The sequence below is a fragment of the Rhinolophus sinicus genome, linkage group LG06 (assembly GCF_036562045.2).
Source record: "Rhinolophus sinicus isolate RSC01 linkage group LG06, ASM3656204v1, whole genome shotgun sequence".
NCBI lineage: Eukaryota > Metazoa > Chordata > Mammalia > Chiroptera > Rhinolophidae > Rhinolophus > Rhinolophus sinicus.
Window position 1 is genome coordinate 9396099 of NC_133756.1, and position 27258 is coordinate 9423356.

The 27258-nt window shown below is 38.5% G+C and overlaps 1 protein-coding gene across 1 annotated transcript in view; it reads right to left on the minus strand.

Moving 5' to 3' along the window:
* Nucleotides 1-25836, minus strand: part of PSMB2 (proteasome 20S subunit beta 2) — a 28887-nt gene extending 3051 nt beyond the window's left edge. Inside the window, exons 1-4 of the mRNA XM_019726503.2 lie at nucleotides 25615-25836; nucleotides 21065-21187; nucleotides 18593-18663; nucleotides 757-919 (exon numbers count right to left, since the gene is read on the minus strand). Of these exons, the coding sequence (XP_019582062.2) occupies nucleotides 757-919; nucleotides 18593-18663; nucleotides 21065-21187; nucleotides 25615-25705 (448 nt within the window). The 5' untranslated portion in view covers nucleotides 25706-25836. The remainder of the gene's footprint in view (nucleotides 1-756; nucleotides 920-18592; nucleotides 18664-21064; nucleotides 21188-25614) is intronic.
* Between the last annotated feature and the right edge of the window lie 1422 nt (nucleotides 25837-27258).

Genomic DNA, 27258 nt, shown 5'->3' on the forward strand with positions numbered 1-27258 from the left:
AAAAAAAAGGAATAAACAAGCCAGATTTTTACTATACTGACAGGGAAGAATGGAATGTAAGAAGTGGTTATCTGTGCTGCATCGATATCCTGAAAAAGCTGACTCCCAAACCCCTATTGCTCACAGTGGCTAAAGTCGAGGGTGGGATTGGGGTCAGAAGATAGAACTTAGCATAAAAACATCCCTCTGTCGGAAGCTTTGCCAAGCTGACAGTTTACTGACAAGTAGAGGGCCACCTTTATCTTGCAGGAGCAGGGAGCCATTAGGTGTAAGAACCAAGGGCCCCGAATAGTGGCCTTCAAAAGCTCTGACATTTAAGCAAAGAAATCCTCAGTTGTCACACTGGGAACCTGTTCATCCTCACAAGCTCAAAACAAACACACCAACCACTTGGTTTACTTCTTCATTCTCAGCAGTTGAGATACTAATAAGCATCCAGGTAGGGCAAAATGAATGAAAAACAAAAACAAACAAAAAACCGAACTGAAGAATTATTTTTACTCACTACTCCAACCCCCTTTAAAACAAAACAAAACCCAGCTCTGGACCCATGCAGTATCTCATTTTGTTTGGCAAAAAAGGGACTTTTGCGAGCTTTTCAATAACCCTACTGACAGGAGAGGACACCAGCATGTGCTTCTTAGAATCCATCCTTTATTTAAGCCCTGGCCACCCAACTCCAAGGGGTGGTGCACAAACGGAAGCAGCAGAGGTGGGGTTCTCCTACCACTCCCCACTCAGACTGCGGGAACTTACTTGGTGTGTAGTATCGGTCCAGGATACTGAGAGTCAGGAAGGCACCATAGCCGTGGGCGGCAAAAGGGGCCTTGGCCAAGGCTGCCAGGTAGTCCATGTAGTAAAGCGCTGGACCCTCATGCTCGTCGTAGCCAGCCAGGAGCAGGTTGACATGATACGGGGTCTGCCAAAGAAAGACATGGCGGAGCGATCGTCAAAGTAGTATCACCAGCATCTCTTCCCACGGCAAATGGGAACATTCCAACTCTTAATGAATAAGAACATAGCAGCGCTAAGTAAATCATGATGAAAGTAAAAATTTAGAGAAACCTAAAGGACCTAGAGTGTGGTAAGAAGTAAAGGGAGGTCAGCTTGTTCTCTTTGAACAGAAGAGCACTTGGAGCACTTTAAGGTACATGAAAAAGCTTTCTTCTTAAAGCCTATGGAGCAGAACCTGTTACAAAAGCATTTCAAAGGCAAAGGATGGGCGCTCTTGTCTCTCCTAATTGCTGAAACCAACAAACAATTCTGACAGTGTCAAGCCACAGACTTAGAGAAAGCAGCAGCTCCCACCACATCCTCCAAAATAAACAGGCTCAGTCTGAGCACCTCCAGCAAAATCTTAAGCGGTTAGCTGTATGTCCCACTATTAAAGAAGTAACTCTTAGGGTGGTGAAGGATAGTAGGTCTCAAGCATTTAAGTCAAATCACTGAACTTTTAATGCAGACAATAATACTGGAAGTTCATGAATACAAAAAAACCCAGAACTATAGATTTAGGTGAAATGCTAACATTTTCCTAACATGACAAGGTTCCCCTAAAATAACTAAGAAGTAATTTTTATCAATGAAACAAATAAAAAGTAACTGTAACGTGGATTTATAGGTGTCTTTTCTTTGTTTTACCTGTAAGTCTGAGAACACGAGCTCCTACAGAGAACCCTGACTAAGCCTGCCTTGTTCTTCATCTCCAAATGGATGATTTTTTTTTTTTTTTTTAAACCAGCTGGGCCATTTTCCATGTTAAATTCAGTCTGTCTATGCCCCCAGGCATCAGCAGTGAGACTCCCATTTTGCATGGCTTCCTTTTTTTCTGCAAAACGTGGTTTTCCTCTTCCATTTGCCTCAGTGAGCAGGTAGTGAGCAGGCCTTGCCCAAGGTTATGTGTCCATCCCTAAACTTATGTATTCCATTGAGTGCACATTAAATGAAACTGAGTACCTTTATGCCCCCTATTATAAAGCATAGACTAATAACAGCTAATGGCCCTAAAAGTGACATCTTACATTCTTGGAACATTGATTAACATGGGCACTTGGCAGCCTGAAGAAATTCATGTTAGAAGAATACATGAAAATATTATATACTTACTTGGAATTCTAAGCCAGCTGTGCTAAAGATTACAGAGTAGCTCTAACCTGCAAACAAATTTCTGCCTTGGGGATAAGACGGTGGATAGTCTCAGAGGAGTAAGAACTGACCAGCAGTAGTCCAGTCTTCTGAGAAAATAATTACCTGCCTATCACATTTCCCAGTGGGTAGTGTGCTACACTCTGCCAGGCTCTGGAATTCACTGCTGCATCCTGTGACCTCAGGCAAGACACTTAACCCCTGTGAGCTTCTGTTTCCTTATGTGTAAAACTGGGTTAATTAATCCTTCCCCTTTCTATCTTCTAGGGAGTATAGTGAGAAAAAATAATAGAGGTAAGGCATCTCAAACTCTGGAAGAAAAGATGCTCCCTAAATTCCTAGAATATTAGCTACACTCCAGTCTCCTTTTGACAGCTTCCACTTTAAACAACAGTGAAACTGTTTAAATTTGCTAAAGATAAAAAAATATACAGCATAACTAATAACATTTTTTGAAGTGTGAAAACAGTACTGTAAAATCAGGCAAACATAAAATACCTTGTGTTCTTACAGCTAAAATTAGAATAGCAAAAGGGGTGAAGGTGGGGTGGGGGTGTGTGTGTGAGAGAGAGGATTCTAACTGGTTTCCCTCCCCAAGAGATTTAATAATATAGTCTCTTACCTATCACAAAAATAAGTTCATCTTTTTGCTAAGAAGATAACTGTACTTGTCTTCATTCACGAGCCAAACACCCACTATATATTTAAGCAAAACAATTTTATCAAGTTGCAATGGTATATTAAGAATCCACCCAGATATCCAAAGAGATCTACCCAGCAGAACACAGGTATATTCTGCTCCAATGAAGATCTTGCCCATAATATAAGATTACACTGTATTTAAAACAATTAATGTGATCTTAAAAGCCACCACCAAAAGATTTTACATGCAACTATGTCAACAGAATTCCAAAAGCAAAGTGTATTGCTTAATTGGTCTATATAATATCATTTATTTATGCTTAGGCATCTGACACACACACTTGTCAAAGTTGGTATTCAGAAGCTACAACACGTGGTATAGAAGATAACTCACAAATTATTGTGTGACTTCAAATTACCAACTTTTGCATGTGTGAGATGCTTAAGCATAAATAAATGGTGTTATCTAGACTAATTAAATCAATACATCTGTGTAACAACTTGTAGTTTCTGAAATTCTTCTGACAATGCTCCATCAAAGATCTCTGGCTCACACTAGTTCTTTAAAATTTTAAATAGTCTTGTGTACTGTCACTCTCATGCTCTTCTACAAATCATGGCATTCAAAGTGACAAAGCCATAGTTATAGGTTTCTTGACTGTTACATTTCTTCATTCTACATATTCTTGATTCATTAGTGTTTTCTTGGAATGAGACAAATCCCAAGCCATTCAATTCCGTGCTAATCTTACAGCATATACATGTGTGACTGCTTGTGGTGTAGTTAGGGAAATACTTGGAATGTGTAAGACACAACCCATCTATTCAAATATTTATACCAATTATAAGTTCCATGAAGGCAGGACTATGTCTGGGATATTTAATGATATACAAGCATATAGTATATGCTCAATAAAAATCTGTTGAATAATAATCACACTAGAATGCATTACATATGTTTTAATACATGTGGCTAATACCTAGTATCACAAGAAGAAAGATTCAGAAAATCACTAAACAAATGTCCTACTTTTGAGAACTGGCTCAAGTTCAAATCCACTGGAAGCCTCTGTCTGAATGCACACATGTTTTTTCCTAGACTCCTGGGTCCTTCTCTTTCTACCTTCCTTAAGACACTGGTTGCTAAGTAAGGAAAAAGTTAGGATACAGGTCAGGCGTTTAGAATTAAATAAAGGGGAGAACAAGAACATAAATAAACAAACATCTCAGGAAGAAACAGCTGGGTTACACTGCAGAGTTAGACCCGAGCTTGAAATTTGGCTCTATTACCAGATGTGTGGCTTTAGAAAAGTTAGTCACCTAACCTCTCTCAATTTCAGTGTTCTCATTGAAAACATGGAATAATACCTACTACAAAAGGGCTTCAGTGAAGATTCACAGAGATAATGCATATAAATAATAAGCAGGGTGCCTAAGACAGTAAAGTTTCAAAAAATACTAAAATTATTACTAGGAAAACACAATCATCTATGAAAGTCAGTGTCTATGAAGTAAACAGGGCAAGTACTCAAAAGAAGCCCATTTATTCCTGGCACTGAAATACAAGTGAAATTTTTCATATGTCTTCATAAAGGGACATAGAGAGATGTTTATAAAAAGTGCCCACCGTGCTGCCTGACACATGGTAAAATGCAGTAAACAAGTTTCCTCCTCTGTCCTTCCCACATTCTTTTCAGGGGCCCTAAGGTGACCATGTTTATTGTCAAAAACATTCACAAACATTAATACTTAGAGCATATCTGGTTTATAGTCAACCTACTTTAACCCATCTTGAGATTGACATAGGCATAGAGTCAGAGATTTCCAGAAGCCTGAAAAAACAAAATGAAAAACAAATCCTACATCCAGATTTGGAGAGCAAATGACCATTTATTAAGTACTTTCATGCTGTTTCCGCCCTTACAGATATGTCCATCCTGAGTGCTAAGCCTCACTTTCTAGCTACTTTTTCATTGGTTCCCTTCTTCCCCACGATCAGTATCACATGTGAGCATTTTCCAATTATTCTAATAGGAACACTAATCAATCGTGACTGAATTTCCAGGAATCCTCTAGCTTTTACAAAGTCATCCTTATTCTGTGCATGATGTAATTGATTCTTTGCCGGTGTCCACTATTCTAATTGTTTAGGTAGCAAATCTAGATAATAAAACAAAGTCATGAGGTCCCCATGGGGAGGAATTGTATCTTATATGCCTCAGTATCTTCTACAGCAGAGGCCAGGACTGAATATTATTTATCATTTTGAACGAACCTAAACATCCAAATAACCAGTAAATGAATGCAAACATTTAGTTGAGACACTCAGCCCAAATGGCCTTGAGGATCGCCATCAATGGTTTGCACTGCAAATACCAACATGCTTAGTTTTAAAGTTGTAGCTAAGTGATATACAAAGAAAAAAATTTAAAGGACCCATCCTGGAAACTCAAAAAGAATTTTAACTTCTAAAATAAGATACCATCAAAATTTTGCCTCTTTACAAGGGGAGGGGAACCTTAGACAAATGTATTATCTTTTCCTTCCTTAAAAAATGCATGACATAGGCTTCTTTTTAAAGTGGAGAGCTTTAAGTCATTTTGACATTTCCTTATCTATACAACAGAGATAATAACAGTGCACATCATTATAGGGTTGTGGCAAGGTTTAAATAAATAAATGTGAAGTCCTCGATGTAATTCCTGTTACACAGTAATAATACAGATTAGTTATTACCACCATCATTACCACCACCACCATCATTTTTAGGATCTTACATTATTTAACAGATCTGACTAGATAATAAGATGATCCAGAAGATGAACCACAGGCAGCCGATAAAATGATCCACCTTTTTGATTGCTAAAAGGGACAAGAGTTAAGCCAGGGGAATTAGCCAGTAAGCACATCTTTTACGTACTTCTCCCTGGGATTGAAATGGATTTCCTAAGTACCTCTGAGCCCTGCAGAACTGAACTCCGTTCTACTTTGTGCATTTGAGCTCAGTTCCCGTGTACGTTCGGGGGTGGGAGGTGTACATGGCACACAGATGCAAACTTCCCTTGAGTCAGATGGAATGGTTCCCTCCCCTCCAACTCTTTCGCTTACAACTCTTTGTATATTTCCTCTCATGAAAACGAAACACTGTAGTGATTAAGAAGAGTGCGAAATTCCATAAATTTTACAGCTAAAGAGAACAGTTGTGATAAATACATTGAAACAACAAAATCAGTGCCGAGTGTCTGGGCGGTGACAAGCAGCGGTGTGACATCTGGCGGAAGCCAAAGTCACAGCAAGGGGGAGAGAGGTGAGCGTGAGGAAGCATCCTGCAGAGCATGGACACAGAAAAAGAGGAATTGACAGTCTTCCTTTGGAGCCAGGCCAGCCTTTGCCACCTCTAATTGAATAGGACGATGTTGCTCTGAGAGAGAGGCCTTGGAGAACGGTGCAGTGTCTGTCGCGATGTGCTGCACCACAGAACATAAGCAGTGTGTGAAGCATACTTCTGTTCCTGGAGGGGTAGTCATTTGGAAGGAGATGCAGAACCACCAGTGGGACAAAGGAGTTTGTCTAGTGATGACAGCGTTTTAATAAACTTCTAATACACTAAACAGAGCCTGGGCTTTGAAGGGAACAGTGTTTGCTCTTTCTTTTAGTCCAGCCAATTGTAAAAGTTGCCTAAAATTCCATTTTTAGCATTGAGTATTTCAGAAAAATGCAATTTATAGAGTTAGGAGGGATCTAAAAGCTCAATTAATTTATCCAACATCCCTTTTCCAAATGTGGGGACTCAAGTTCAAAGAGGAGACAGTGAGTGATTTGCCCTAAACCACACAGTTAATTAGCATTTAGAGTCAGGACCAGAATCCAGGCTTCCTGATTCCAAGTCTTGTGTGCTTTTCTAAGAAACCATGCTGCCTCCACAAAATGGAAATTAGTGTGAAAATATGATTCAGTATGCAAATGTCAGTTTCACACTCAAATATTTCAGAATGTACTACTTTGCATACCAGCATCTATTGTTCTCTATTTCATGTATCACATCTTATATGACCAATAATATTTTAAGTTTTTAAAGGGCAGGTTTAACATCAGACCATCATGACTCCTCTAAAGGGTCTAAAACTATGTAAGATGTATAGTAGGTGCTCAATAAATACATATGATAAATTGATACCAACACCTTAATTACTTTGCCAATGCCCAACTTTTCAACTTTATTAACAAATAAAATGGGTCAAATATTACTTTCTTACACTGGTGCTCTGAACTTTGAATCAAGAGCTTGTTCACAGAAAATGAAATTCAGAAACCAAGTGGAAAACATTCACTAAAAAGAAAAAAAAAGAGCTTGCTTCCAATAACCAACAGACTTTACTAGCTATCTGCTTTGGGTGGGTTTGGTGTTCTAACTTGCAATGCTCACTATTTCAAACAAAAAATATCTCAAAGATTTCAGCAATTCATGATCTGAGTACGTTTCCCTGCTCTAAAAGATTATGGTTCTATGGATGGGGCGGGGGAAGAACTACCTATGCCTAATGCATAAGCAATATAAAATCATTTATATCCTGACTTTCTCTTTGACACAGTCCTTTTTAAGGAAATCCATCAATTGCTTTTTTTTTATTAACAATGGTGACTATGCCTTAAGTATAAATGTACAAAGTTTATAAAAGGTTTCAACTAAGTCCTATGAGAGTTCTCTGAGACTACAACACAGACAATTATGAAATGGGCAGATGCCCCAATCAATTTCACTTTTGCATGTAGAATGTGAATATATTATAAATTCAATAATTGTTACTTAGCATTTACTCTATGAAATGCATTATGTCAGGTAACGAAGATGGAAGCCTGAATTTGGAAGGCGCTCACAAAGTTGATGGGTAGGAAGGATTCTGGATAAAAGAAACAGCATATGTGAAGGCAAATAAACACAGAGAAACATAGAATGTCTGGGTACTGGTGATAACAGGATATGTACATCTCGTGAATAAGGTGATTTCAGCAGGAAGGAGAAAGGAGGAAGTGGGGTGATCGAAACTAGGACAATATTGTCATTGGCTTCCTCAAGAATATGAACTTCAGTATATAAATCACGGAGAAACCAGTGAAAACCACCCCCATTCTCCTGCCAATCCAAGCCGTTTTCATGTCTCAGAACATTGCAGAAGCAGTAGGAATAGAGGGGAAGATATGGAACAAGAGATGTATTTTGAAGGTCGAGCTGACAGGAATTAATAACTAGCAGACTAGAAGATGAGGGAGAAAGAGTTGTTAAGAGGAATCTCAATGAGGGGAAAGGTGGTAGAGCAAATGTAAAAGACTCAATGGGGACTCCATGAGCTTAAGTTAAGCTGTCCAGAGGCAACTGGAAAGAAAAAATGGTATACAACCGAGATCATGAATGAAGAGCCAGCCACTTAGGAGGCTTTATTTACACAAACACACATTCCTATGCTTACATGTGGAAGACAGTGAAGAAAATTCCAATGGGACACTATGGCAGAGGTATTACTGGGTTGCCATAAGAGCACAAAGAAGTTCAGGGTGACAGGGGTGGCCGGATGGCTCAATTGGTTAGAGCGCGAGCTCTCAACAAGGTTGCCGGTTCAATTCCCACATGGGATGGTGGGCTGAACCCCCTGCAACTAAAGATTGAAAACGGTGACTGGACTTGGAGCTGAGCTGCACCCTCCACAACTAGATTGAAAGACAACGACTTGACTTGGAGCTGATGGGTCCTGGAAGAACACACTGTTCCCCCATTCTAATAAAAAAAAGAGAGGAAAAGTAACCTACTCTAAGGCACAGAGCTAATAAATGGTGGAGGCATAATTAGATTGAAAGCACTACTAGATTGAAGGACAACTTGGAGCTGATGGGCGCTGGAGAAACACACTGTTCCCCAATATTCCCAATAAAATTTATGAAAAAAAAAAAGTTGAGGGTGACATATGTGTATGGGGAAGTAGAGAAAGTTTCCCTGAGAATGCTGAACTGAGTCTTAACTGGCAATTAAAAAGAGTTAGCTAATTGGAGACGTGGAAGTACATCAGGGGAGAATAAACAGCAAAGTGGTGGAGTGTGTACAGGCAGAGATACAAGAGAGAACCACAGCAAGTTAGGAAAAGTGCAGGTGATTTGGTATGAAGAGGAGAATGTGAGTGAGAAAAGGGTAAGAGACAGAGCAGGGGAAGAAGTGAAAGAAAAGAGATGAAGCAGAGAGTCTAATCTCTAAGGCTGTGAACTTAGAAGTTTAAGAGCAATTCTGGAGAGCTAAGAAAAAATGGACGTTTTTTTCTTTTGTGATCACAAGCAGGGACCAGTCCTGTTATCTACTGTTGCCATACAGACGGGAAAAGGAGCTGTGAAGTTGAAAGGTAAAGTTTCCTCTTAATCCTGTGACTAAAAAAAGTTTGAGTTTACACTAATCAGAATGAGAATACTACACTGAGCTTCACCGACAAGGAGGCTAAACTGACTGCCTGATTTTTCTTGGTCTCTCCTGTTTCAGACGCATTTATCTTTTGTGGTAATAAAAACCAAACTGACCCGCATTTATAAATTCTCGTACTAAACTAAGAAATAAGGAAACAAGTGTGGCTCAAATGAAGCAAACCTTTGATTTTCAGACGCCCAAGACAAAATAAAAGAAACATTACTCTGAAAATGAGACTGTCTAAACAAGATTTCCCTTTTCTTTTCTCTGTCTTAGGCCATTCTCTGAAAGTGTGTGTGGTATACCTGTTTGATGTTGGCGGACACAAAATCGTAATATAAAAATTGTCTTCATTTTTCTTTAATAATGATTAGCTCATGTCCAAATGTTTTTGCTTAACACACGGGTAAAAAGTCTTATAATGGCTGAGTTCTTGAACTTAAGCTCAGGAATGTTACTGCTAAATTTACAACCAACATTTTAAACTTTAAAATCAAAACACTTAAAAATTATTTGGGTAAAAAAGATAAAGGGATTAAGAAGTACAGCTTAGTAGTTACAGTTACAAAATTGTCACTGGGATGTACAGTATAGGGAATATAGTCAACAGTATTGTAATAAGCATGTATCGTGCCAGATGGGTACTAGATTTATGGGGAGGATCATGTCATAAATTATATAAATGTGTAACCACTACGCTGTACACCTGAAACTAATATAAAATAATACTGAATGTCAACTATAATTGAAAAGAAAATTATTTGAATAAACTGATTTTAAGTGCTGTAAGTCTTAAGACAGGCATGTGTTTTAGTGGAAAAAAGCAATAAAGACCTGTGATCAAGTGTGGCTTTATCACTTTATATTTGTTACCTGAGACAGTCACTTGGTCTTGGAGCCTCAAGTACCCCATTTGAATGTAAGGGACAGTACCGCTTGCCTGACAGCTGTGAGGAATGAAAAGTGCTCACTGTGTTCAAGTTCCTGGAAGAAGGCCTAGTAAGTAGTAGATGCCCAATAAATGTCAACTGAATCTGAATTTTAGGAGGAAACAATTTAAATATTATGTGTATTTCAATTTTTAGCAAAGCTAAATTTTAAAGTTCCCCTTCAGTAATCCCAAAATTTTTGTAAATTTTACTTCTCTAAAGTCATCACTAATCCCAAGTTTGAACAGTTCTCCTATTAAAGTTGTAATCTTATCGTAATTAGAAGTTTAGAAATTTAATGAGTTGAAATGCAACATGGCACAGATGCCTTATTATACCGACTAGTTAACACAGTATTTGTTTTCTACATTAATTTTACTTGCTAATCAAAAATACTGCTTTCTCTCAAATAACATCAAAATAAAATTGCTGATTGTGCAATGGTAAAACCAACAACACCATGTCTGCAACAAGGCCACTTGAATTCTTTTTTTAATTAGCTGGCAGTTTCTAGGGAAAATTTTAAGACTCCATGTACCTTTAAGTCAATTTTCAAAAACTCGAGTGCAGAAGCCATGCTCTGCACACAAGGCACATATGAAGTTGTACATCCTAAGCATGCCCATGAGTATCTATTAATGTTGAACACCATAGCTGATTCATCTCCCTGAGTTAATAAAGAAGGCTGCTGGAAAAGACTATTTAGGACCACATATGATTGTATATGTTTTCAGACGTCCATAGCAACTACAGAAACTGTACTAAGGAAACCCTGGGGAGACGACTATTTAGGAGCCCTTCTATTAGAACACAAGCTCCCGACTGGCAGCCTAGGTCCAACACAAGTTACTCCTAATTCTTCAATGGACACGGAAGCTCCTCATTGGTCTCCCTGCTCCTTTCCCCAAATGCTCCATCCATGAGCAGCCAATGGTCTGACCAAATCTCATCTAATCATTTATATCCCCTCTTAGCCAACAGGCAGCCAGAGAGCCCCAATGCTTTTAACACCAAGTTTTTTCATTAAAGTGTTCATAATGTGGACTACCTCTCTAGTTTCAATCTCTTACTATTCTTGTAAAAACCTCACCTGTATTTAACAAACTAGTTTAGATTGTGGGTTTTTTTACATGTAGTAAAAACTATATAAAGATATTTATATTTGTTTTTCAATCAATAGAGCCCTAATTTGTATACAGTACCCTGCTAGTTAAAACAGACAAAAAATCAGGAATAGGAGGCTCAGAGGACTATCTGTCCCTGCCCCGAACATCATTAGAAAACCACTGTGCCTAACCTAACATACTGTCTCACACACCTCCTTGGTCTGCACTTCCAGCTCTCCCTTTTGTTTCATCTTTGCCTTAATGGTCCTACAAGGCTCAGATTAGGCTCTGTTCCCAGAGCACCTACTACCTATCTGTATGACGACTGCAGCACTTGCCACTCTGCAGTGCATTTGACCGTTTACTTCTCTACTTCTCCATGTGAAGTCACACACTGAGCTTTGCACCTGTTTTCTCGGCCCCACGTACAATGCAGGTTGTAGATTTCCTGAATGAATATGAGCACCTCTGGAACATCTCAGCTACAGGAAACACACACATTAGGAGACATTAGAAAGGGAAATGTGGAATTCTGGTGGGTTATTTCAGTTTATAAAGATTCAGAGATTATTATTTCCTCTCCCTTCCTTTTTTCTTTCCAATCTAGTTAATCCTACTTGGTCTACTGTCTATACTCAAAAGTGATAGTAAATCTGAACTTATTTTTTTCATTTTTACCTTTTCAAAACAAACATGTTGTCTTTCCTGCCTTCTTACCCTTCCTTTTTATTTTCCTAATTTTTATGTGTGAAATTAACACATACATATAAAAGTGCATAAAATATACACATGTAGCTTAATGAATACACATGTAACTACTTCCCAGGTCAAGAAATAGAACAGTCAACTACTTCTCCACCTAATGTCCTCCATTTTAGATAACTGATTTTTAGGAGAGAATAAAGAACATCTCATGGAGGTTTTGGAATCAGCCCCTGGATTCATATTCCTGCACGATCCTGTGCCAGGGCAGACAGAGGGGCACCAAAATGCCAGGGTATAAGTGTATTTGTACCTGTGAGTGTGTGTGAGGGTATGCCCACACAGGCCAGGGCACTGGTTTAAAGCTATCGTAAAACCTGGGGCAAACTGGCACTTCTAATGGTAACATTTTCAAAATAAAAGCATGTTTTTACTGAGCAGACATAGAACTCTGCTGCTCCTGGCTTAAACTAAACCTTGATAGGAAACCACATTATTTTCAAGACAGAAGTTTCAAACGAATACAAATTTAGACCAATTACCTATATTGCTTCACCCGATTGTGGGTAGGAAAGACGCTTTAAGTGAAAAGTTGGCATTATGAGGTTGCACAGTCTCAGCCACCCAAGAGGCTCATTCCATTCAACCAGAACAGGGGTTCTCTCTGCTCGCAGCAGGCATCCAGCAGAGTAGCACATATATGCTCTCTGAGTGAGAAAGCAACACCTTCTCACATACAACCCCCTGGAGAGAGATGGGGAAGGGGAGGGGGGAGGACTTTACACCTGCAAACTCCTAACTCTATCAGCACTAGGGCTGGGAAAAACAGCACATATTTTTTAAAAAGAAGGAAATAAAAGGTTTCCTGATAAAGCCGGTAACTTTCAAAGAAGAATCTTCTTAAGCCATTTTTTCTTAGGAGACTAGTAAGTATAATGATTCAACATAGAAGTCTTTGTCTTCCTAATGGACTTAGTCAAGCTCTAATGACTGTATAAGCAAACTGGTTAAATAGGAAGCTGTCAGAATTCTTACTCTTCTGGGTAGAAAAACATTATAAGCACAAAGTATTGTCATATTAATTAAGGCATCTCAATTTCAAGGCACATCTGTCCCTGGGCCTTTGGATAATCAAAATCACCACTAAAAATAAAACAGCAGTATCTCCAGTGGGACAGACATGGCCCACCCCCAATCCTAAGAGACTCCTGTGAGATGTGACCTGGGATGCACAATGGTTTTGCAATACCATTGAATATCCATTTAAGTGTAGCCATGTGTTTTCAGTTTTCACTTTATGTCCTATTAAGGCTGGTAGACAAAAATAATTGACAGACATATTAACTCTTGGTCCATTGTGAAAATCCAGTTAGCTGACTAGCTAACTCGGGTCTGGTGGGAAAGAAAACTGTTCTCCAGGTCTAAAAGAACTGCTGCTTGACTAAGTTCCCTGAGTTTTATGATGAATATCTTGATTTTTTTTTTTTTTTTCCAATTTCCCCATTACCAAAGTAAGCCAGCTCTGTCAAGATGCCCAGGCTGTGTGGCAGCGGAGTCAAAGGCTGTCACTTGCTCCAAGGCATTGCCATCTGCGGCAGCATATTTTGTCTCCGGAAAATAAACACATCTGCCTTTGCCAGTGTCCTCCCACTGTGCCGCCCATCTGGAGCAGGTGAGCTGGAAGGCAAGCCTGGGCATGGGTGAGACAGGGGCGAGCAGGGGAGATGAGGCCTCAAGGGAGATGGCACATGGAGGAAGAAGGCAGTGCTGTGTCATGTCACATCCTGCTAACCACATTTGCCAAAAAGCATGTGAAATTACCCTTGTTAGTGATATTTTAATCACATGTAACAAATGGTTGGTTGTGTTTAGGGGACAAGACCTGCAAAGTCAAGGTTTCACCTGGGCCATCTGTTCATAAAGTCACATGACCTCATTAATACCAATAAACAGATGACGTCTTTGTGCCAGCCATCAAGGCAAGAGGACAGTAACTCTAGTGGTCAGAGTGGAAGGCTCAAAGTAACAGGATTCTTCCAGGACAGGCGCATACTATACGTGCTCAAACATGTGCTGGAACAGGTCCTGGTCACTTCTGGAAATTCTTTCATACATATTCCTTCCCTTTCACTGAAACAAATAAATTCAAGTCTGATTATGGTCTCGACATCAGATTTTTAAATCATACTCTTTGGGGAGGGGGAAGAAACCATAAAAAATTAGTCAAATTCTCTTTTTCTCCCAAGATTTCTCAACTAGCCCACAGGAGAGCTAGTGCTAACCTCCAGGAACAGGGCTTTTTCAACTACACCACTGATTTTCAAACTTGGGTAAAACAGGACAGTGAAGCCACTTTTTCAAATGAAATCGTACATGGAATCCCAATACATAAAGTAGATAAAAGCTGAGTTGATCTATATGAAGCAGATCTAAAGTTTTGCCACACTGCCCTTCCTCATTGAGTTTCCTGAGGCAGCTTTATGGACTAAAATTTGAAAACCACTATACCAGGCTGGATTATATTTTCCCAACTCATTATTTTTATTGTTTATTTGCTAAGCATTTACAAGTATAGCCCTATAGAAAAACTACCAAAGGCTCACCAAGCACTTCAGAAAAGGTTCTGTGAAAACACTTTGGCCAGTGTGGAGTAGTAGTTAAGCCCTGAAGGTTACACACCATGGAGGCCAGCCTTCTGCTCTAAGTCTTGCTACAAACTCCACACCCGCAAGGGTATCAGATTAGGCTCAGTCTCCACATATAGAAATAGAGATCTTGGCAGATAATAACAGAAAATTTAGGGCATTCAGATGAGATACACCAAATGTGCCACATAATTCATTTCAAGCAAGAAATAGCCCTCATTGTATATCGCTTTCCCTTCTATAGCCCAGTAATCAAATCATAAGGAGAATTTAAACAACCATCATGTAAACTATGCCTATAAGTCATCACAAAATTTTCAAAATAATCCTGTTAAAAATCCAAATAATAGTTCTTAAATGAGGGAGTCACTTATTAAATACATTTTCCAGGGAAGTATCATTCACTCATTTAAAATATATTTTATTAAACCAATGGTTAATTCTCAGTTCTCATAATTTGCCACATTTGATCACTGCTTCTCTCTTAACAGATGAAGAAATTGAGGCTCAGTAAACATAAGTAACTTATTCAAGATCATACAAACTAGTACATATCAGAGAAGAGATTGAAACTCTAGTATATTTGACTCCAAAACCCATGCTCAAAAAAGCCTCATAAATATTCAAAATTGCGGCGTCAAATTCATAGCAAAAGCCTAATAAGCCCCTTTTCTGCCTTGGGATCTAACCAGGAGCAGACCAACTTAAAGGTACACATGCATTTAAATAAAAACTCAAATGAAGGCTCTTGCTCCCCCACCCCCCCGTGTCTTTTTTCATCTCTTCCCGCTGATCTCATACATTTTTCACGTGGAGAAGTAACATTCATTAAGAATACTTTAATAAAATTTCCTTCTAGTGTATAAATGCACAATAACATTGTCAGTGGTCTATGTGGGCCTAACTGGATGACATTTATTCAGCAAATATTTATTGAACACTTACAATGGGTACATATACTTTATATAATCCTATGTGGATAGCTTAGCATTTTAATAGAACTGAACATTTCATGCTTTCCCAAATGCACAAACATATGTGTACATTAGTCCAGTAACTAATAAAGGAGAAAGTATGAAAGAGAATGGTTTTTGAAGTTAGAATCTTACCTCAGCCTTTTACAAGCTCTATGTGTGCTTTTGGAATACTTGGACAAGAGAAATACTTACGCTCTCTATTAACCAGCCTTTGTATCCTTGTAAGTAAAATGGGGATAACACTCATTTTACGGTGTCATAATAAGCATTATATGACACCGTATATCACTACCTAGCATAGCACTATCCAAGAGAGCTCTCTATGATGATAAAAATGTTCTGTATCTTCAATGTCCAATATGGTACCCATTAGCCACATGTGGCTATTAAGCACTTGAAAAGTGGCTAACGTAACTGAGGAACCAAAATGTTTTATAGAAACAAAAGTTTACTTCTCATTCAAAGTCCGGCAGACTTTCACCCAGGAACTGAATTTTAAATTTTATTTCATTTTAATTATTTTAAATTTAAATAGCCACATATGACTAGTGACTACTATACTAAACTGTGCTGATCTAGAACAAAGCCTAGCACATAACAGATGATTGATATTGGTTTACTTCTATTTTCCCTATCAATATCAGTAATTTTTTTATATCCCGTTCTTTACTAGCAGATTAAACTAAAATAGCACAACAAAGCATCTCCCATAGGAAACTAACTTACAGCTGTTAAACTGCTTCTTCATCCAAACAGCAATAGCAGCATAAAAACAAAAGTGATTTATTAATTAGTTGTATGTGCCATACACTGTGCTAACAGCTTTGCACGATTAGCTCATTTAATCTTTAGAGTAAGTCAGTGAAGTAGGTGCTATTACTTTATAAGTAGGGAAATTAAGCTTAGAATTTGTCCAAAGACACCCAGCTAGCAAGTCCGTGGGCAGATTTAAGTCCAGACAGTCTAATTCCAGAGACTGCTTAACCACCATGCTAAGTAAGCTGCCTGCATCTTAAAGAATCAGTTTACGCAGTAAGATTGTGTGCTCTATACTAAATGTCCTCCCAACCAAATACCACTGCCAAACACACACACACACACACACACACGCGCGCGCGCGCGCGCGCGCGGCCAGTTGGAAATCAAACTATTTGAGCTACACACACAACGTTATGCAAGCTAACCCCAAATAAGTCTCATGTCCTAACTGGTGTGACTGTGTAAGTGTACCAAATCTAGTGACTGCACCTATTAGGAAGACTGAAAAAACGATCACCTTTCTCCCCAGAATAAAAGGACTAAAATATAAACTAGTATTTTAGCACAAATAACCTGTTTTGATAAAAGGGCGGGGGAGCAGGGATTGGACCAGGCATCGGTGGTCAGTATTTATTGGAGCCCCATATCACTATCTATATGGGATATTTATTTGTTAAGACATCAAACATTTCTGCTAGAAGATTAACTGGATTCACTACATTTGCATGAAGCACGCTGTCACTCTTAATTCTAAAAGGAGCTTAATTCATTTAATGTGCAGCTTTTATGACAAAATGTTTGTTGTGCCCAAAGCTGAAATTCTTATTCCAGTTCTGCCTGACAAGTCCAGAGACACATTTTACACAGCAAGCTATAGCATACTCTTTTTTATTGAATTCGACAGGAACTTCTGGGTAGCAGGAAAGGTTACATCTGACCCATTTTCCTCTCTCCCAGAGAGAAAGGAAAGAAAAGGCCATTGACCTTTACCTGATCAAAACAAAGTATGTAAATTTGACTCCTCCCAATCCATCATGTCTCTGGCTTCTGTTCAAACTTCATGATCCTTCCTATTGCACAAGCCCCTTGGTCAAAGCCAGCTCTGAGAAAGAGAGTCTATTTATTAAGTTCTCAATCCAATATTATTAGGCACTAAAAAATAAACTGCTTTAAAGGTCTGTAACAAGTAACTTTTTAAAAACCACCTATACTTGTTTAAATTTCTGTCTTAACTCAGCTTAAGCAAGTGCAGATGAAGGTAAAATCATAATAAAAAATACAAACAGCACCAATATTCTAGAAGCACTACTGAAAAACCAAGGAGCTGATGTAAGGCAGAAGAGTCAAGTAATTATGGCACCATTAATGTAGCTTTGCCTGACCTGCTATGTGACCTGGGGTTAGTCTTTTTGTTACTTTATGCCAGTCATTCCATATCAGTGACATAGAATCAACTACTAGGTATCTCAGTGGAATAGTGAATAGATTAAATTATTAGGCTAAATGCTCTGGGCAAAAGTCATAAGAATGTTAAATATTATGATTTACAAGCATTCATTTTCCTAGCACTCCTGTGGGGTTAAGAAGTTATCCCGATTTCATAGATGAGTAAACAGGTTTAAGGTCACATGGTAAGGCTCCATTTACTTAGTCCCCATGGGAAGGGAATTAATACACAACTTTAGCAATCATATGAACTTTCTTGGCACATCCTACACAATCTTTACTACTCAATCCTTAACTTAATGTTGCAACTTTTAACATGCTATCAATAGAACAAAGAGAGCTCTAAAATAGCAACAAGTCCAGAAGAAGTGAGGGGGAACAATTCTGTACGCTTTGGCAAGAACAGTCATAGAAAGACACAGATAATCTCAAGATGAAATGTGCATTATTACTATTTTCAAGATTTTACCTCCAGTAACATGTAGCGACCTTCAACCACATGAATTAAGAAACATGGTTTGCTTTGAATATAATTTTAAAAGGCTGTCACTGGCCTTTATGATGGTGTACCCCAACCAAATTCTCTGGGAACGTATACTTGCCCTCTGGGCTTTAATTAGCAACTATGCAGAAAGAGAAAACAAATCCAAAGAAACTGAAGAATGTATGAGTAGCAAGAGGAAGGGCTCAGAAAGGCCACAAAAAGGGTAAAAATACTATTCATGTGTAAGGGAATATAAAAGAAGCATAGAAGATTTTTTTGCTCTTATCTAAGGCTGCCTGTTATATTGCTTACCCGGCTCCGAAGACAGTCAGCCAGGTTTCGGCGTGTGAAATTAGCTGCTGCTGTGGGAGACAATTCATAACCTGGCACAAGAGATGAACAGTCATACTTAAGTGAAGCAGAAGAAATAACAGTACCCCGAATCATTCCACTACTCCTGTTCGTACAGCATACCACCCTCTGTACACTCAGGAGTATTTAAAATACACAGAACAAGGAGTACAATCTTACTTCTTGTCCCTTTCCCCATATAACAGTTGTGAAATAGTTGGTTAGTACTGACAGTAATTCCTGGCCACAAAACAGAACCAAGGTGGATCTAACTATTTTTGTGGTGAGATTAAATTCACAGCCTTGCATAAGCCATTCATTCATCAACAGGCTGGTTTCCTCCATATAAGGAAAGGGGTACAAATACTCAGGTGTTGAAAAAAAAAGAAAGAGGTCTTGAAATGCCAATCTTTCAAGTTTATTCTAAAAGATACTGAGAAACGAGGCTGGCGGTTAGGATAGCCTCAGAGTTATACTGTATAAGGTTTTCTTTAAAAAAAAAAGAGAGACTTTATTAAGAAGCATAATTTTCAAAAGGACAAGCTACCAAAAAAATTGTTTCCATCACTATCTACATTTTTAAAAAGATTATTTCAAGCATAAAACCTCTAAAAAAGGTTGTAATGCCAGCAAAAGTACAGCCCAAAGGCATGGCATCAGGTGTGCATGTAACAGTGCACACACTTGGGAACATAACCCCAATAAAATGGTGGGAGACAGGACCAGGACCAAAAGACACAAGAATGACCCACAACTCAGCAGACCCACACAGAAAATGCCAGTATGGAAAGACAGCACGTGGTTAAGTTATTCCCTACAACATTTTAAACACCAGTGTGTATCAGACAAGATGTAGATTAAAATTCTAACAAATACTTACCAAACAGCTACTATGTTTCAGGGCCTATGCTACGTACTTTCATATATATTAATGAATTTCATCCCACAACAAGTCTACGAGCACATATTAAATCATAATGGAAGCAATTCTGGACAAGCAGGAATACTTTCCAATTCTCCACCTAAGCCCCCAAACACAATTAAGGATTTGAAGTTATCTTAAAAGCAGAAAAGTCTGATGCCATCGGCAAGTAGATTTTTCTTTCTTTCCCTTATTTTAGCTCAGTTCCTAAACTGTAACACGCATAAGAATTACTGTATAAGGTTACATACACAAAACTATACTTAACAAGTGATTTAAGGGGTTTTAAGGGCAATTTTAACCACACATGGTTTTTGTTTTATGCACGGACTTTAGACCCTAACACCCATGTAACAAGCAACTCTCTCCACTCTTAGTTACTCTTCCTCCCTCTCCCAGAACAAGACAGTGAAGTACTGCTGTACCTACTACTATACTGCAGAAGCATGACTGGTACCCTTCACCTGTCATGCAGGCAAAAAGAAGAACCACTCAAAAATAATTCTTGAAATATTCTAAGCTTGCTTAAACCTAAGTACATGTGCTTTAGGTTCCTGACTGGTGGCAACTGAGCTGTGTTCACCTTTGACCTCTCTATGGTATGAGGCAGAGTGCTTAACACAGAGGAAGCCCTCAAAAATATTTATGGAATTAAATGCATGATGCTAAAAAACTATACAAATGGATCATACCTAGTCATGTTTCATATATAATTATGTTCAAATTAGTTCCTTCACAGCTCCACATTATGCCAGTGCTATGCATAACAGTGTTATTAAACTGGAAGTAACTAAAAGTAAGATTCTTTCTGCTAGAGAATCACTATAAATGTTTCTGGATCAGAGGACTAGTGGCTACTATTATTTGATTGGGGGGGGGGCTTTCCCAGTGGATAAAAGTTCATTAGCCCCAGAGAGAACTCATAAAATACCTCACAAAAACATAATTATCTTCCTAGACAAAAGCCTACCAGAGAGGCATGGCAGAACCCTTTTATGATACAGTAAATCTCCTACAATTACACAGAGCTTTAAATTTACAAAGCAGTTTCATATATATTATTCGTTAATACTATTATAATTCCATTTTAGAGATAAGGAAAATAAAAGGCCCAGAGAGGATAAGTGACTTGTCAAATAAAAAGGAGTAAAACCAAGTTTAACTTCGGTCTTTTAGCTCCTAAATTCAGATACACTTTAGCTCAAATCACATCCTCTGAAATACCTGACACTTAAAAAGCCTGATACTACCATGCACATCTCGAAGATGGTGTTAGTTTCCCCCCCCAAGTATCCGTGTTATGATGGTTGTCTTTTCTGCTCTGGGATTTTTGTAAAAAATCTTTAGGATCAGAAGGGTCTAGATAAAGTTTCAAAAATAGGAAGACTCAAATAAAAAAATATGACCACACTGGCTTGTTCACGTGTAGAACTACTAAGTAGAGAATCTCTCCTTCAGTTCAAAGTTAAAGACAAACCAACCAAAGCTACTATATTCTAAGTATTACCCACCATTTCTCATCTTATAAAGTTGCACATTTTTCTGAATATATTCTGCAAACTGTACAGTGTCTCCAGCCTCTCCAACACACAGGAGTAAGATTTTTTCACTCATCTTGAACATCTTGTCATGATCTGCTCAAAGAAAAAAAGTGTTAGAAATTACCTTATCAGACATATCCTATAACATAGGCAACCATAAACAGATTTATCAATTACTACATTGAATAATTTGACAAATCACTGTTTTTAAAAGACTTTAATAGGCAACTGTATTAATTACTCTCTTTACTCTCCATGTTAAACCCATCAGCATATTTTATTAATGTCACCTTCAGCTGGAGAATAGATATGAAAGTTGACAATTGAAAATACAGCTAAAAACATTTAAAGGCATTTGAAACACAAAGAAGGAATCAAGCCAAGGGCCATTATCTTTAGGCTCACAATTACAAAGCCATGAAATGTCTCTACAAATACAAATATTAATAATTATTATATTTCTACACATACAAAAGGACTAGTGCTACAATTAGGAGCCATCTCAAGAAAGAAATCAACTGAGAATATAAATCACCTTTAAAAAATAAACTACCTCCATTTCCAGAGCAAAGAGAAAATTAAAGTAAATGCCAAAGCAAAAATTCTAACAAATATTTTAACACTAAGCTATTTAAAAACACCTCAAAAATCCTAATACTCTAATCTTATCTAGCTGAACCAGACTCATTCAGATTAGATAGATAAATAAATATTCAGATAGCAATTAGTGCCTAAGGAAGAAAACTCTACATTCAGGCTGTCTAACTTCAGAAAAAGCCTAAATCTTTCTCTTACTCTCACTTTCACTTTTCATTTTTCAAATAGTGCTGAATAATCTTCCCTGGGAGACATGTTTCCTGTTGGAAAGCTTCTGAAATATCAAAATCCCTTAATAGGATTTAAAGAACAAAATACTACAGTCAAATACTTTACAAATGTTTGAGAGTTGTAGATACCAGTAATATGGCTTACTTTGAAAACACACACACACACACAATGTGTATAGAATCAAATTGCCTTGAAACTCCTAAACAACTTTTATTTCTTAAAGACTAAAGGAGATTTAAAGACTGTTAGCTTGCAAATTTGTTTAAAAAAGAAACAAATTGACTTATGGCTATATTATCTATGCCAAGAAAAAGGACCAGAAGAGTATTAGATGCCACTGGCACCTGTATTCTTGCCAGTGGCAAGAGTAGAGGCAATTTTCTTTCCTTCTTTTTTCTTATCAGTAATTCCTAAAATATCTATAGTTAATATGCATCATTTTTTGTAAGAAAACATTACTTAATAAGTCTGCACTATTTTCATAATGAGAAAAAAGCTGTTGACCTTAATACAAGGCCAAAAGTGTTTTTAAAACATCTACTGCATATCCAGTGAGTAGTAAAGGGGGATATAAAAACCAAAAGTGATAGATGTTAACAACTCCCTGGGTTATGTAGGAAAGAGCCTATGTAGCTCTAGGGAATTTCTGATCCTGGCAAAGAACTTAAAAGATCCACGTACATGAAACAAATGGACAAGAAAATGAACATCAGTGTACCATTCTGTGGAGTCAACTGGGCTAGAACTCAAAAGACCTTAGTTATAATCTGTGCTCAGCACTGAATTTGGTTAAACTGTTTGCCCTCTCCAAGCCCCAGTGTAAAATGGTACTACTATGACTTACTGCTTCCTAATTCATAGGTGGGGAAAACTGTGCATGTACAATATCATTAGACTCAGTGTTAGACAATGTAGTTCAGACTATACATGCTACAGGAATTCAGGGGGAAAAAGCATTCTGCGTGGGTTGGAGTACTCTGAACAATTCTATGTAGGCCAGGAAACAAGAGATATGAAATGTGTCATATAACCAAATTGAAGAGTTGTGCCACTTTAATAAGCAAGCAATCTCTGGGAAATATCTTCTCTATAGTATTGAAATATCTTACAAAGTGACAAGCCAAAAACATTGATTGGAAGTATCATTCTCATTTTATACTTGGAGAAAATGAATCCCAAATAGTTACTCATTTTCAGCATCCTTGCCTACTCTACACAAGTTCCTTCACGAAATGACAGGTAGGAAAAAGTTCTCATACAATTCCAAAGCTCCTATTACAAAACTTTTTATACCAGAAAAGATTATAAGATAAATTAGAGACTAAGTTGAGTGCAATTATTTCCAATCATTTTCAAGACTAAGTCAAATTCATCTTTCTTCCACACCACAGTGATCTTTCTTTTCTCTGAATACCCTGAGGACTTACTCCTGAAATCGTCAATTTAAAAACTAACCTGTTTACTATTGATACTTCTTTTATCATATAAAATCATCTTGCAGCATTTATTGCCTTGTTTTCTTAATTTCTTAACCCACTCTACGGATTATACCTAATAAGTCACATCCCTTATAACACCTAGAAGTACTGTGTACATAAACAGGTTTAAAGTACATTCTACTTTTTGAAATGATTTAACATACATCATATATGGTGACACAGAACACCTGTAAAGGTACTGACTTGGTTATTGCTCTACTTAGAAACTGCTTCATGCTAAAATCACTTGCATGTCAAAGGTCTTAGTATTCAAAATAACGGACAGATTTATTCTAAAAACAAATTTAATCCTTTGGAAAGCATGGTTTATAAACAGAACTTCTACAAACTAATCATGGAATTTCATACAGTAAGTTGACTTACAGAACAATCCATACCACATAAATGTTTAACAAACCACTTTCAGTTCTCTTTTTCTTCTTCAGAAACAACTCAAGCAAAGTCCCTCAGAGTTCTTTCCATCTCCCCAAGTGATGAAAACCTGAGAGGTGAATGTCACACAACCAGTGGTGGACACTTTTTCCCTTTGTTCACATACCTCAAGAAACCCCAGATTTAATCATTTTTCTTTCCTTAAACCCAAGATGAACTATTACCTGCCCCTCAAAGCTTTCCCTAATCTCTAAAACCAGAAAGAATCTCTTCTTCTTCTGGATTACCTAAAAACAGTCTCTTCTTCCTCTGAACTACCTGAGAAGTTTGACTGTACTTTTCACATGCAGTGTAATTTTTCAGCTTGTGCTATAATGATTTGTATACACATCTGGGTCCCTTATTAAGCTGTAACTTCTTTTAAGATACAGGCCACATCTTACTCTTCTTTGCATCCCATCAGCACCTAGCACTGTAAAGGGCACACCGGTGCCCAAAACCTATTTGTCAAGTGAACATGAAGTCATCTGAGCCAAAGCATAATAATTTCTCAACAGTAACAAGTCTATGGTCAATCATGAAAACACACTCTTAGATTCCACAGATCAACAACCAAAAATCTTTAAACAATTATTTATTGAATACTGACTACAGGGAGACAGTATGTATAGTAGTTATGGGAAAAAGATATGGAGTCAAACTGCATAGGTTTGAACCTGGGTTCTGCTACTTGTGACATTGGGCAAATTTCTTAACTTCTACACCTCAAAACTAACACCTGTAAAGTGGCGATATTATAACGTGTTTCCCCTAAAATGAGACCTAGCCGGACAATCAGCTCTAATGCGTCTTTTGGAGCAACAATTAATATAAACCTGGTCTTACTATACTATAATATTACTATACAATATTTTACTATGATATCATTTTATTATAACATCATAGTAAAATAAGACAGGGTCTTATATTAATTTTTGCTCCAAAAGGCACATTAGAACTGATTGTCCGGCTAGGTCTCATTTTGGGGGAAACACGGTAGTGCCTATCTCAAAAGGTTAAATGAATTAATGTAAATCGCTTAAAACAGCACTTGATATCTAAGCATTTAGTATTATTACTATTAAGTATCTGCCACTGTGCTAAGCATTTGCACAAAACTTTTTCATTCAATCCTCCCAACAAGCTTGTGAGGTTAGTATTACTCACCTGATTTAACAGATGAGGAAATTGGGGCACTGCAAAATAGTTTGTACAAAGTCATAAAGCAAATAAGTGACAGGGCTGTGGTCTCAGAACTCCCCTAACTACATTAGTATAATAAAAAACGTGATAGCCAGTGCCCTGGAAAACTGGAAAAGGAGGATCAGAATTGAGACACGGGAGGATACAGGCAGTGGAAGAGAAATGACAAGTTTCTAGTCACACAGTCTCACTCTCCCCAGAATTTCACCTTATGCTGCCAACAATCTAACCTCATTAGTAGCAACAAGAAATTCATCAGAGATTCTGAGATTTAAGGAGCCTGGTACCGGTAGACGCTTAAACACTTAACAACTGAATTCCCTTAGGCAACTGTCGCCTAGCAAGCTTTTAGCGAAGGCCAGAGGAGAGCGCTGACCTGGAAGTGCGGGGAGGAGCAAATGTTAAGGCCCTGAGCTTGTGTGCCTGTCTCCTAATTTTAGAAAAATAAGCAAGTACAAATCAGGGCAGGCCGGGTTCCACCTCCCAGACCTCCCTGGTATTCATTCCCCCCCTTCCCCGAACTTCTTCCCGGCTGCCCCTATACCCCGGCCTGGCCGGGCCTCGCCGGCTTCCTCTCACCATCCTTCATCTGGACAATATTGCTAGCGGCCACCCGGTCGGAGGCAACAAGGACATAGTCGGGGCCCTGGATGCCGATGAGGTACTCCATGATGGCCGGACGCCGGGGACTGCAGGTTCGACAGAAAAACGGGACTCCCGGCTTCTCGGCCTCACCAGTGAGACAGCACCACGGACCGCAGTTTCGCTCGACGCAAGCCGCGCGACTCCCCGGGCCACCGGCGCTCTCGGATGACGTACAACTGTCGCGAGACGTTGGAAAGTGGGCGTGGCGTCGGGCTATTAATCTGCGTTCGTTTCTTGGCCTGTCAAGTCTGCTGCGATGTCCGCGTTACAGGTCACTTACGTTATGTAACGCCCAGTTTCTTTAGTTATAAATTAAGAGTTTAAAACTCCTTTGAGGATGAAATCACGCACTATATGTAAAGTGCCTAGCACATATGAGTATTTAAAAGGCGTGTGTTCATAGGTGGGTGTTGTTCCATAAAATAGCTCCATGAACTCCGCCCCAACAAGCCACATTGGAGAAAAATAAACTAGACAGGAGCCGTATTTACATGTTTCACAAAAATAAAATATGGTTGGGTTAAAGATAAAAGCATGAAGACTAAAATCACAAAAACAATGGGAGAAAAAATAATAATTTGATAATCTTTGGAAGGGATATGTGTTTTCTTCTAAGCATGAACAGGGAACCCAGAAACAGTGTAGGAAAAGATTGACAATTTGGCTACATGAACTCTCTATCTGGTGAAAGTCATCATAATGTTCAAACATAAATACCAGGGGTGCCAAAAAAAATGTATACACTCGTCATGCAGGGTGTCATACGGTGTCTCTGGTCCCACTCCCTGCATAAGAACGCAGGACATGGTGAGGCCAAAAAGGAACACCCATGGAGCCATAGGTAGGAGAGTCACACCACTATAGTCTCGCTGGCGGCTGGTTGGAGACACAGGAGGCAGGAGCCACATGATGAACAATCCACCGTCCACTTCTCTGCCAGCCAACCAACCCACCAACCCCTTGCTAACTGCAATCGGAATATCCTGGACACAGCCGGGCTCTCTGGGCACAGCCAAGGTTTCTCAGGGCAACACCAGTCCTTCTGGGCACAGCCAGACTTCCTGGGCTTCAATCTGCCATGCTAATTGCCACGGCAGTTATATTAGTGGCCAAGGTCTCACTGGTTACAGCTGACAGCTGACTAACCACAGCTGATGGCCATCTGACCACAGTTCATGACCATTTACTACCCGAGCCAACACCTTTCCATGTGAGGGCGAGAGCCTGGAAACTGCACTCCTGGTTCTGTTCCCACAACACATGATGTGTGTTCATCTTTTGTTGTTGGTATATATGGAGTATTACAATTTTAATACGGTTTTCTCCTTTCTTAAAATGTGTATACATTTTGGGGGTCACCCTCTGTATAAATTGAGAATGTGTTTCAATATATGAAATAGTTAATATCTGTAACTTAAAAGGCATTTATTTTTACAAATCAATGGGGGAAAGACAACATGATTTTTAAATGGCCAAAGGTTAAGAACATGCGATTCAGAAAAGAACCAACACAAATAGCCAATAAACATGAAAAGATCCACAACCTCAACAGTACTTAGAAAAATGAGAAATAAGAAA